This window comes from Jatropha curcas, chromosome 6 (assembly GCF_041381405.1).
Source record: "Jatropha curcas cultivar XTBG-Jc1 chromosome 6, XTBG_Jcur_1.0, whole genome shotgun sequence".
In the NCBI taxonomy this organism is placed as follows: domain Eukaryota; kingdom Viridiplantae; phylum Streptophyta; class Magnoliopsida; order Malpighiales; family Euphorbiaceae; genus Jatropha; species Jatropha curcas.
Genome location: NC_143156.1, coordinates 3,463,986 through 3,477,632, shown reverse-complemented (window position 1 = coordinate 3,477,632; position 13,647 = coordinate 3,463,986). Strand labels below are relative to the sequence as shown.

At 31.9% G+C, this 13,647-nt stretch overlaps 2 protein-coding genes across 2 annotated transcripts; one reads left to right on the top strand and one right to left on the bottom strand.

Annotated features, from left to right (window-relative positions):
- Window positions 1-1,244: 1,244 nt before the first annotated feature.
- LOC105629729 (nucleic acid binding/RNA binding protein) lies at window positions 1,245-5,962 on the top strand. The gene is made up of 8 exons (XM_012211371.4): window positions 1,245-1,527; window positions 2,540-2,608; window positions 3,258-3,365; window positions 3,541-3,623; window positions 3,728-3,803; window positions 4,544-4,720; window positions 5,145-5,273; window positions 5,577-5,962. Exons 1-8 carry the CDS (start codon window positions 1,453-1,455, stop codon window positions 5,736-5,738), a joined length of 879 nt encoding a protein of 292 aa, XP_012066761.1. The 5' UTR covers window positions 1,245-1,452; the 3' UTR covers window positions 5,739-5,962.
- Window positions 5,963-8,369: 2,407 nt separating this feature from the next.
- LOC105629728 (Major facilitator superfamily protein) lies at window positions 8,370-12,370 on the bottom strand. Its single transcript, XM_012211370.4, has 5 exons — window positions 12,104-12,370; window positions 11,306-11,523; window positions 10,372-10,809; window positions 9,572-9,717; window positions 8,370-9,408 (listed from the first exon to the last, which is right to left on the bottom strand). The coding sequence occupies exons 1-5, from the start codon at window positions 12,249-12,251 to the stop codon at window positions 8,511-8,513; spliced, it is 1,848 nt and encodes a 615-aa protein (XP_012066760.1). The 5' UTR covers window positions 12,252-12,370; the 3' UTR covers window positions 8,370-8,510.
- Window positions 12,371-13,647: the final 1,277 nt, after the last annotated feature.

Below are 13,647 nucleotides of genomic sequence, written 5' to 3'. Positions count from 1 at the left end.
ATACTAATTTTTCTCTTCCATTACATTGCAATCACCTTCTATCTAATTTTTACATTTCTTTTATTAAGTTAAACTAGAAAATATAGAGGTCAAAGGAGAAATATTAAAATATTGTATCGAAAAAATTACGATCGCTATAGTTTGAAAAATACAATTAGTGCGTTCTTGTGTTTATAAAAATATACCAAAAGTAAGGAGAAATAAAGAGAATATTTTTATCATTTCATAAGGTATTTAACAAAAAAAAATGTAAAAATTAAACGGAAGAATCTTATAGTCTGACGGAAGTAAATTATAAAGAAATTTTAGTCTATTTCCTGAAAGATAGGAACAGACTAGTTGTATAAGTATGCGGTTTCCACTTTTAAACCGTTTGGATCGGTTAACAAGTTTATTGACTTTCAATTTTTTCGATTTTCGGTTTCGGTGCGGTTTTCAGAATCGAACCGCTCGAATGCACACCTCTACCAATCATTTGTAGGGGGTGAGCATTCGATTAATCCGAATCAATCCAAACCGAATAACTTAATCTAAATATAGCCGAATTTCATAAATCTATTATCCATTTCAAACTATATTTAAAATAAAATCGAAAATAACCAAATCCAATGATATGCGGTTTTATTACAAAAAACTACAACCGTTCGAATAACTGAATTAGTATTTTCAGTTGGTTAATTCAAACCGATTACGAGAAAATATCCAAATCTAAAATTTTTCAATATATGTGTTATTGTCCCCAAATTTGCAATTTGCACTTTTAAAGCAATTATATACATATGCTTATAAATTTATAGACAATTGTATAGAATAAAAAAATAATTTGATTAATTTGGATTAACCGAAGTTTTTTTCAAACTAACCGCACCATAATCGAAAAAACAAATTAATATTTATAACTAACCGATCCAAACTAAAACTAATCTATTAGCAGTCAAACCAAACTAAAATTAATTGGTTCGGTTTGAATTTTCGGTTATATCCGCGAATTTGCTCATCCCTAGTCATTTGGCATCCTACAAAATTATGCATAGTTTTTGTTCTATTGTCACGACGTCGTTGAAGTAAACAATGTCTCTAGCTGGGCCTGAGCCTGGGCCTATCTCAAACAGCAAGAATCCAGAACCTACGATCCAATCGGGATATGGACTGCCAACTACAGGATCTGGACCAATGACCCGACCGTCCAAATTGTTATTGGGTTGATTATAAAATTCAGAGACCTTTGAGGCCTTGAGGGGCATTAATGCAATTCAAAATCGAAAACAAAGTAAAATGGAATTTTTGATGGCACTTTCGTGGTTTCAGTTCTGATAGTCTTGTCTTTAGGGTTTCTGTTCTTTGGCTGTTTCTCTGTTATCTAACAAAAATATCTTCCCTTTTTCTTTCGATCTCTACAAATTAAACTAAAATATTGAAATTCAAGGTCTAGCACATAACTAATTAAGAAAAATGCAAGGAGGAGAAGAAGTAAGCATTGAGGAGCTCGCTTCCAATCTTTCCACATACAAAGAACAGCTTCACAAGGTACTTCTCCTTCTCTGTTCCATAATTTTTTTTTTATTTTTTTATTTTTTATGAGTTGGTGTCTTGAATTCTCTGAATTGGGTATCACGAATTAGGGTTTTTTTATTTTATTTTGTTGGTGGACTTATTCTCGAGGTTGTTCCGTTGAAACTTTTGTTTGATCATGAGTTTTGCGGTTGTGTACTAATTATATGACTTAAGATTATATTGAGCTAAGGTTTTTCTTCAAATTAATTTTAGTTATTTTTCTTTAAATTAATTTTTTTGACCATCTCAAAGAGATAAATAATCGCATTCTTGTATTAAATTGACATAAGGAGCTAAATTTTGGTTTTCCTGAAACATTAGGCTCTTAGATCCATTTATCTACTAAATTTTGGTTGAGAGACTGTAGTTCTGAACTTCGTTTTATGTTTTTGTGACTAGAGGAAAAGTAGAAAGCATAATTAAGATATTGAATCTCATGATTGGTAAAAGAAGAAAGCCTTGTGCACTGAATTTAAATTGTTGATTTGTGTTGTTGACTGGATATGCCCATGATTCTAAAAACCTGAATTATGACATATGTTTGGCTAGCAGTTGATCTACTTTGTGGTAGTAAAAGTAATAAAGAGCTGCTCAATGTTTGTACACCAAGTAACAAGCCATGGTTTCTGAGGAGTTCCTCATAGCCACCTTTTCAATACAATTTCTTTTTCCTAAATTCTTGGCGTTTCTTGTAACGATTATGCAACTGGTTGGTTTTGATGGTGTCAAATAGCCTGTTATTCTTGTGGATCATCTGTCGTAACAATCTAAAATGAATAAAGCAGTGGAAGAAAAGTTGGAGCAAATCGACCTTTGTGATTTTAGTTGTTGGGCAAATGGAAAACCAAGATATTTGATATTTTCTCATTATAATTCTTTTTTTTTTTATTTTTTTATATACTGTACACTATGTAGAATTATCTAGCATTTCTTCATATGTTGCCAGATCATTTGTGTGATGGCTTCTTTTTTGCTTGTGGATCAGGTTAGACAGATCTTGGCTGACGATCCTGATAATTCAGAATATGTGGACATGGAGAAGGAGCTTAATGAGGTGATCTTTGCGTATGGTTTTTTTTTTCCCCCTTCATTTATTAAGTTGCATATTTTCTCTTTCCTTGTCTGTTTTTCTTGGGCAGTTTCTTTTGAATAATTATTTTATGGAAATAGTTAACTTCCTCTCTAGGAATGAGGGATCATAAAACAAACAATAGGTGTTTCTGTTCGGGTGTTGGGTAGATGTTACTATTTCAGCGTCTAGGTTTTTGATGCAGTTGTCTTCTTTTTATCTCTTCCTCTCCTCTATCTTGAAGGATTCAACATGTTGCTCAAACAAGCAACATTAATTAGCTGCTAATGGCTTCCGTGGAGATTTGTTTTCATTTCAGGGTTGAAAAGGTGAGGTTGGTTATTATGCTAACTAAAGTTCATACGCTCCTGAAATAGGAATTGTATGGAGAATTATTTTAAAAAAGTATTGGAGCTGTTTGTAAAACTTAGAACATCAAGATGCCCATCACTTCTATCTTGGTTCATTTGCAGGTGTACTGTGTGTCGTGATGGTCAGCCCGCCTCTCTTCCTCACCTGATTTGAGATGTTCAGTCTGAGATTCTGATTCTAAGTCTGATTTTTAATGGATTGCCATTTATGGCCATAAAGATTCTGTTTCACATTATACTAGGCTAACATTGTCTAGGTGCAGGTCATTGCTTTGACGGAGGAACTTCTTGCAACTGCAAAGCAAAATGAGATTTCTGGATCAGATATTGGGACAGGAATTAGTGCATCCCCTAATCTGCCCCAATCTCAGGTGAATGAAACTATAAATTGCACTACTTTTGCTTTGTTTATACATGTTTTGGGAAGTGTATATTATCACAAGATGCAATAAGGAGTGTAAATAGTTTATATAAATATATCATAGTTGTACATTTTTGTAAAGAAACATGCTAGGCACTTACATGATGTTTTTTCCTCTCAATTAGGATCTAACGAACATTGCAAATCAATATGAGAAGTTTCCTGTTGGTACTAAAGTTCAAGCTGTGTGGAGTGAGGATGGAGAATGGTAAGTGATGCACATAGAGAAATTCAATTTAATTAATATTATTTAGTTTCATTCTTTTTTTACCCTGTTTTTGTCTTTGTGTGTTTGATTAGTTAACTGTTCAGGTACGATGCAACGGTCGAGTCTCATACTCTAAATGGATATTATGTTACTTATGATGGATGGGGGAATAGGGAAGAGGTAAGATTCAATCACCTCACGTTAAAATCATTAATGTTTTCATGCATGTAGATCACCTTGTCTGAGGTTTATCCTATCTATCTGGATCATTGCTAAGTCTTGCAATATGTGGAAGTATATTGGAAGTATCATGGAGGGAAATGGACCATTGCCGTTTCACCAAGATTGCTTATAATTGTGATCTAAATCATAACCTACTATACTTGATCTACAAGCCAAGCCTTGTTGCATTTCATGTCGCCTTAGGGTTTCCCCCCGGGGGGGGGGGGGGGGGGGGAGGAATCAAGCAGTGTAAGAAGTATAGTGTTGAGTAGTCTTATTAGGCTAAATTTTCATTGCTGAACTACAAGGAAGAGTTAAGTGGCCATTTGTTTATGAATGAAGAAGTGGGCAAAAACAGGCTGTGTCTAACATTTTGGTTAGCCATTATGTTATGGGCCAGTCTGATATTTATATGGGAATGAGGCTATTATCCTATCATCATTGATTTCAATTAATATCATGGCTGTTATACTATATAGCACTGTGGCTATTATTATTATTATTATTATTATTATTTTTTTTTTTTTATGTACGCTGTGGTAGTTCTTTCTAGAGGAGGCAATTGCCTGCTATTACATAACTAGAGTGGGCTAATTAAATTTTTATTGTGCAATATTGTTTGTTGATTTCTCTATGATGCATTTGACTACTTTGAATCATACAGTTGATGTTATGTTCCTAATAAGTGGTAATCCCAGGTGGATCCTGCCAATGTAAGACCAGTTGAATTCAATGCTTTACTGGAAGCTGAAAAAGTTGCTGAAGCTACAAAACAAGCTATCAAACGGAAGATTGCTGAAGCTGCTCATACTGACTACCAATCACGAAGTTTGCCAGCAAAGCTTCGAATAAACACTGATGATCCAGAGGATGTGGTAAGCCGAACTATGTTTTTTTTTTTTTAACTGACGGAAAAGTAAAATTATTTGTTTCCTATTTGGAATCTGGTAAGTATGAAAGGATTTTTTTTTTCCTTTCAGTTGGAAAGTATATGATCATATTGGGTTTCTGTCCCATTAGATGAGGCAGATTCAAAATGATACCTTATTTTCTGCGTTACCAGGGAAACCCATATGCTTCTATGCGTTACATCTACAACATCACCTGATCCCAAACTCGTTGTTTTCTAGAGATGTTTGGTTGATTTATAGTTTATATCATCAATCTCACTGATAAAATGGCTATATATTATTTTTTCCATTCTAGTCCACCTTGAAGGATGCTGTTAAGATATTCTTTATCGTCCTCAATTTTCTCTGTAATGGAGATGATTACCTAACTAGAAGTGATTACTTACAGAAATCTGCCAAACGTAAGAAGATACATGCGTTCAAATCAAAGATGCGTTTTGAGCAACTTGAAGTTGCACAGAATAAGCGGCAGAATGCATGGCAGCAGTTCCAGACATCTAAAGGCAGTACTAAAAAGGTACACACTCGCAAAATTCACTTTTTTTAAAAAAATTATTTTTGTAGCATTAATTCTATCTTTACTGGAAATGCTCGTCTGAAACTAAATGATTGACTATCCAAACTCTGTATGTCTGGACTTTTCTTCCCCGGGAACATAGAGTTTTGGTCTAATTGTTCGCAGATTTGATTGGTTACATTGATAGAAGTTCATTCCTGGAGTGCATTTAGAAATCATGATGCGAATGTGTAATGTGAAACATTTGAGCAATTACTTTTTCTTGTAAATCATTCTGGCCTTTACCTGTACGAGTTTTTCCAGGTGGGTTTCTTCTCTGGACGAAAGCGAGAGAGCATTTTCAAGTCTCCTGATGACCCCAATGGCAAGGTTGGTGTCACTGGAAGCGGCAAGGGCTTGACGGAGTTCCAGAAAAGGGAAAAGCACTTACATCTCAAAGGTGGAACTATTGAGGCTGATGATTAGATTACTTGTTGCTATGTTATTTCGTCATCATATGTAATTTACTCCATGAATTACAACTTTTGTCAACTGATGCACTAGTATGGACACCAATCGAAGTGTTGTAGTAATCAGATGCAAGTCTGTTGGCATATAGTACATGCCTATATAAGGATTTTTCTTTAAGAATGTGCCATTGGCAGATCTCTGGGTATTACAATTGTTTAATTCCAGCTAAATTAGTTTTCTTTCTGGGTGCTATATAGTTATTCGGTGCAAGCTTAGCGTTTGCTAATGGCCTGAGGTCATACGAGAAGGTTGTGCTGTGTCATTTCAAATTTAGGCCTTTTACTCCATTCTTCTAGAAATTAGCTAATTGATCATATTTGGCGTTACTGTTTTAATTAGTCGTTAAAAGAGAATACCGTTGGAAATGTTTATTAGAGATTAGTGAAATTTACCATACCGTTGGAAGTGTTTATTATAGATTAACGAAATTTATTTTTAAGGTAAATTTTATGTTTTAAAATAAAATATTCAAAAAGACTAAAATCTTTAAAATTGTAGGCCTAATCTCATTTTGAAGAAGATATCATCTCATGCATGTGCATTGTTAAAGTTTCCCTAATATCCCATGAAAGTGATACATGATATTTTTTGGAGAAAGATATATATATATATATATATATATACCTAATAGTACCCTTTGATGAATGGGAAGTGAGTCAGGTGACTAATCATCTTTTACTTCCTTTTCTTTTTGGTTAGCCAAGTGGCTAACCTTGTATGTGTAAAGAGGAAACAACTTCAATTGAATAGAAAAGAAAAACTTTTGCCTTTTCAATATCTATAAGCATCTATATAATGGAAATAATAGATAAGCATCTATATAATGGAAATAAAATTATTTCCATTTGTGATTTTTTTATTCCCCACCACTTAAAAGTATGCCAGTAATTCTATGAACTAGATAAGCAACCAAATTCCATTGATGGAATATAATATCCATAAATTATAAAATCCAAAAAATTCTCATATTTTATCATCTTGTTAAAAATAAAATAAAATTCACAGATTTGAATAATTTTTTGAAAATAAAACTAAGAAAAAGAAAAGAAAAGAGAATTCGTCAATCAAACAAAGGAATTTGATAAATCCATAGAATGTTCAAATTCCATATCGTTTATTTCATCCATCCTAACAATCACTAACTGATTTTAATCTTAATTAATCATGATTTGATTTCATTACAAGGCTTCTATATATATCTCGTCTGACTTATGGATCGTGTGCATGTCATTGTAAAAGAAGCCATCATCCAATTTATGACCAAAAGAATGGAGCTCCATTTCCACAGCAATGGTAGGGAACCATGCTTGTCTTTTAGCCCACATCTTGATGAATATCAAACCAGCGGTGTTAGTGAATGGTTTGTGCAGGTGAGGGGCCAAGCCAGGCCCAATATCTAGACATGTTTGACGACATACAAGGTACAACAAACATAGAACACAGAACATTATCTTTCAGTATATATATATTTTTTATCCAGTGGTAATCTCTCCGTCCATTTCTAAAATAACTTCTCTTTTTGATAAAAAAAAGCTAAATGTCTGTTGGACAATATTAGCTGTTTTCGTAATTACTTAACTGTTGTAGTAGATGTTAGTTATTCTAGCTCTCCAATTCTGCGGATTGATGTGATAAGAAAGTGAAATCAAATTGACTAATATCAATCACATAATGAAAAATTATATATATATATTTTTTGAATTTCAGAATATGAATGAAAGTCCCTCTGTGATATTGAAAGAGAAAATATAAATCAAAAAAACTTTAAATATTGTAAAAAAAAAAATTTATGTTTTTCTTAAATGTTGAATTATTATGTTCCATATTCATGCATCATATTATAGGAGTTAGATTGCTCCAAAAGACATTTGTTCAAGTAGTACAGCACTAACCAAGCACTATCATATGCTTCCTTTTTATTTATATTCATTCAAAGGAAACTTATGAGGTCCCCATGATCAAACAAATTGCATTATTGTTCAAGGAATTTAAGTTGATGTATGTACATAAAGGAGAATGCAATGAATCTTGTAAATGCGTTTGAAATTGACATAATGCATAAATTTAATTCTGAATTTTTATCGATTATCTTTATGCTTCTCGAGCTTCACGAGGATTCAATTAAAATTCTGCACTTTCACATTTTAATAATAATTATGCCTCTAGTTAAAATAAAATATTTTTACAGAGATTCAATCATAACCCTACATTTTTACATGTTACTTCAGCGAGTTACATAATTATTATTAAAATATGAAAGCGCAAAATTATAATGGATTCTCTACAAAATTCAGGAACTGTAAGGATAATCGTCAAAAGTACAAGATGAAATTTGTGGATTATTAGACGGTCTGCAATTATAATTCTTCTTGCATCCTTAGCTGGCACTTGAAAAGTGAATATTCTTTTCTCTCTTCCAAACTTGCATCTTAAAATAATCATTATTCTAAGTTAATTAACCTATAATTTTCATGATATATTCCTCTAATAAAACCCATAGTGAAAATTGATTCATAATATCATCACACTGTAAAACATAAAAAAAAAAAAAAAAAACATAAATAAACATAAAACTAACAAAAAAAAAAAAGGAAATAATAATCATATTTCATAATTCTTTACTTATACATTATAATACAAGCCTATAGATAATTTCAAGCAATTAAGCTTCCATTGCCTATCATATGTATATAAGTAATACTATATATTTATATATATTTCATTTAACTAAGGTATACTTTCATCTCCAATGCTTTTTGAAGGATTAAAGCTATAATGGTTGAAGTAATCCTCTCCTTGTGTCTCGTGCTTCTGTGTGCTTGATAAAGATGGATTATAAGAATACCATCTTGCCCAAAACAGATAGTTGAGGAAGTTGAGGAAGCTAAGAACAGCAAGAAGCCAATAGAAAAGGTCAAGCCTGTCTTTGTTCAGATTATTGTCACTAAGCCATCCTTTTTTTGTTGAAGAACTTGAAGAAATTTTGTTCACTAAAGAAACCAGTAAAGAGCTTAAATAAAACCCAAATGAATATGAGCAATAAGTTATTGCTGTTAGAAATGCTTGCATCCCCTTTAAAGATTGCTTGTAAAAGAACTCAATTAGACCAACTGCCGTAAGCATTTCTGATAATCCAAAGATTAAGAACTGTGGTGTGATCCAAAAAATTGATATTATTTTATTCGAATCGACGGCTTCATCCCTTCTCTTCTTCTCCATTATAGCAGCAGCAACCATTGAAAAGGTAGCAAAAAATAAACCAGTACCTATTCTTTGTAAGGGGGTTATTCCTGATTCATGGCCTGTGAATTTTCTTGCAAAAGGGACAAAGAAGGTGTCATACAGAGGGACTACAATAATAAGAATAATATAAGGGATGGATTGAAGTGAAGCAGGAGGGATTTTGAAAGATTTTGTAAGATGGGTATCCATGGAACTTCCTTGTTGGACTGAGAATGTTTGGAGTTGAGCTAAAATGGTGTTGAAAATAATTGTGCAAGCAAATATTGGAATAACTGAAATTAGTATTTTGACTTGTTCCACTTGGGTTATAGTGCATAATCTCCATGGACTCTCCTTTGTATTACTCCCGTCTTGAATTTTAATGCAAGCCTTATCCAAGAACCTGAAAAATTGTTAAAGGCAATAAATTTAGAAAAAATGAAATCTTTGCGTCGAGAACCCGAATCAATATATAAATTCAGAAGTAAAACAAATTAACTCAAGAAAAAAAAATTCAAGAAATTGATGATAGAGTGTGAAAAAGTTAAAGAAAAATTTAAAATTACCTGAATCTTTGAGTGTGAACAAGTTTGCCAGAGTCTGAAGATATGCCAATTATGTTATTATTTGGCATATTATTTTGGCTTCCATGTAACATTTCTGGATTAGATGGACAAATTTGTTTTCTTTTTAATATGGCAGCCACAAAAACCTGGCAAGAATAGAAAAAAAAGAAAAAAAGATAAAGATAAAGATAAAGAGAATCCAATTAGATTATTAAAAATGATCATGTTCCAATAAATGATTAGGCTATAAGCTCTAGGGAAATAGTATGAAAACCTCCTCTAACAATGAGTCATCAGACAACCCTTTTAATCAATTGTGATACAACCTTATGCTATTCAATAATGCACATGTTAATTTTGTCTCTTATGGTATAAGCAAACAAAAATTTATACATATAATACGTTAATTTTGTCCTTAATGCACGTGTTAAGCAGCAGAATAAAATAGATAAGCCCACAATAACTATTCAAAACCACTAAATCAAAATATATATTCCTGATGGACACTACTAGCTAGGGAATATTAAAAAATTATATTTCTTGGTCATAATCAACAATCTAATGATGACTAGTTCTGAAATATAAGAAATTATACATTTATATGGTCATTATCCAGATGAAATAGTAGAAGGAAAGTGTGAATATTTATAAATAAAAATATATATGCATAAAATATGCGTAAATTGTTCAAATATCGAGTGTCTGTCTAATAAGATAAAAAAACACGTAAAATTTGAAATATATCTGATAACTTAATTTCCACGTAAAATTAAAAAAATAAGAGAGAAATTAGAAATTACCTGAGCAATGGGGGTGAAGATGCTTCCTTGAGGTGGTTTATTTCTGTAATATAAAGTACCAGAAACCAAGCTGATGAGTCCCATAGCCATAGCAGCTGCAGAAACTCCAAACCCAACATCCATGCCAGAATGTGTTTGCACCCAAACAAGAACTGTTAGGGCAATAAGTTCACCCATGGAGAAAGCAAAATAGGCAGCATTGAAGTAGGTAGAGAGCTTCTTGGATTGCTTTTGGTTATTTTGGTTGAATTGGTCAGCCCCATGAGCTATCATGTTGGGTTTGACACATCCACTCCCTAATGCCACCAAATATAAAGCCACAAAAAAGATTAAGGCCTTGAACCCTTTTGCCTCTTCACAGTTATGTTCTACATTAATGTTGCACTGTGGGGGCTTCAGTTGTGGAAGATGAGCTTGGACTGATAGTAGTATGAAACCCTAAAAATTCATTGAAAGAAAAAAAGTAAAAAAAAAAACATTTGGGAAAGAAATTCAAGATTATCCTTTTTCTTTTGGATTATATGAAAGTTGCCTTTTTCTTCTTTTAATCAATTTGAAGAGTCTGTGTATATATGATTAATAAATTTTGATTTAATGTTTTTAAGTCGTTTCTAACATCATAACATTCCTTTGCTCAATGCTATTAGTCACAATCACATTGATGGGAGAAGATATTTTTAGAATATTCTCTATAAATATGAAAATTAATTTTTATCCTCATATATATGATGGTGGAAAAAGGGTGTGGATGATGCAAATGAACTTTTGGGATATTTTATTTTATTTTCTCAAGGGAGAAAAATTAAAAAAGAAAGAAGGTATTTGAGGATGAGTTGAGAGAAAGGTTAGCTATGGCTAGAAAGACAAAAAGGTGGGAGGAGAAGAGAGGGGAAAAAGGTGGATGATTGATTGGAGAGAAAGAAAAGAGACTTACAGACAGTTCCACAAAGCCAAAGATGAGCATGGTCCAAAAACACCCAAGATAAGAGTCTGAAAGGTAGCCACCAAAGAGGGCCAAGATAAAGACAGTTCCAACAAAGTTTGTCACTATATTTGCAGACCTTGACAAAGAGAAGTGCATCTCATTCATCACATAAGTTATCAGATTGTTCCCTACTGCTGCTATTCCCATTATCTCAAATGCTTGAAGCCCTGAACAAAATTCCATAAACATTAACTCATTTTTTGAAGAGAGTCCTAACATATATAGACAAAATAATGAGTAAAAATGGAGAGAAAAAAAAAAATCATGTTCATACTTTATGTTGTGGAATTTTCCAAAATATTGACTCCAGTTGCTTTCACTACCAAAAATCAAACTTTGTGCAAAATACCCATTTTCTAAAAGTTAAGTACCACTCATTTGAAAAAAAAAAAAAAATCATCCTTCGAAAAGGAGACTTTTTGCATAAGCAAAATGGTATAGCACCTTCTCGTGGTTGAAATGACATTCATAGACTTTACAAACAAACTAGCTAGTGCTTAATTTAGTGGTAAAAGCTAGACTATCAGGGTTTTAAATTATTCTCAACAGCAATTTTCTACTCTACACTTATTCAAAAAGAAAACAAAATCCCAAATAATCTCATATTACTTACAAGATAAAGAAAAATTTCTTCACAATAAAAATTATATATGATTGAAACCCATGAACAATATTAGCAAAATCACTCAAGCCAAACTATATATGTGTGTGTGTGTGTGGGAGAAAAAGATGAAGAAAGAAACCTACCAAGAACAAATGTTGCAGCTCTCATTCCTCCATGCTTGTTAGGGTTAGAGGGTCTGCCTCTCCAATCAATTGTAGAAGTATTCTCTTCACTAACAATAGCACTACTACTCTTGGTATCTCCTTTGTTATTATGCCTTCTTCCTTCCATTTCCGCTCTCTTTCTTTCTTTCTTTCTTTCTTTCTTACAAAGAGAGAGCTTTCTTGGAATAAAGATGAGAAACTAGTATTTGTTGTCTTACTCTATGCTGAAATTGAGGCAATTGGCATAGATTGTGCTAAATTTATAAGGAGAGAAAAGGCTAAAAGCTTGTTCGTAATGAAACTGCCTAAGAAAATATGTCAAACCCACACGCACTTCAACTACGTGGAAAACACTTGTAACAGGGAAAATTTTAAAAAGGTGGTTTTGCATAATTTCTCAAACCCAATTAATTATTTTAGCACACAATTAATTGGAGCTTTTTTTGTGGGTTGTATTTTATTGGATAGAGTTGACATTTGGGGTTGGTCTTTTTGGCCTTCTTTGGTGGTCCACATTCTTCTTCTTCTTCTTCCCTTCTATTATATCTACTTTAAAAAAAAAAGGAAAAAAACTATTTCTTTAATCCCATTTAATTAATTCTTAATTCCCATTTAGAACATTTTTAATGAATTTAATTGATTTAAATGTGGTAACAATTATGTAATCTCATTTGCTCCTTAGATTTTCATGTCACCACCAAGAAAAGGACCACAATGTCACAAAATAATATTGTTGCACGAGGTTCATGTTTTTTTTTTTTTTTTTTTTTTTCAGATATTCTTAATTTATTTATATTTTTGTTCCTCACTTTTATATATGTGGTATCACCTGATTCTTAAAAGTTGGTGAAAAATAGTTAAGAGTTATACCGTAAATCCAATTTCTGACAGGCTTTGAGTTTGTGATAATAATTATATATAACAGCAATAAAATTTTATTAATCTAAATAATAGTTGAGTGACAAAAAGTATTTGAGAAAATTGAAAGATTCACGACGTCGTGGGTTCAAGCCCCTTTCAGCCAAAATACCTATGGGCTAGCTTCCTATCTCTCAAAGTAAATAAGGAGTTGTTGGATTATGTGAAAATTCTAAGTATAATTTTTTTCCCCTTAAATTTTATTTGTACTTTCAAAAAAAAAAAAAAAAAAAAATATATATATATATATATATATAGATTTAGCTTTATTTTTAATCTTATTCCGGATATTAAAGTCTAGTTTTTCTATCTTGCTTTGAAAAAAATATTATGTTATGTGCTATCTTGAATGTTTAATTTCTGACACATGAGAGGCCCAATAAACCCGAATAACTAATTAATTTCGACCATCTTTAAAATTTATTTGCAAAATAATTTTTGTTAACTTATAACCAATGTAAATATTCAATATATAAATAACTTTCTCAATTCTTCTATGTTAATAATAATAATAATAATAATAATAATAATAATAATCATAATAATAAGTTCAAAATTTATTAACCAATTATCAAGTGTTGAAAGGATAAAGCTAAATACAAAAT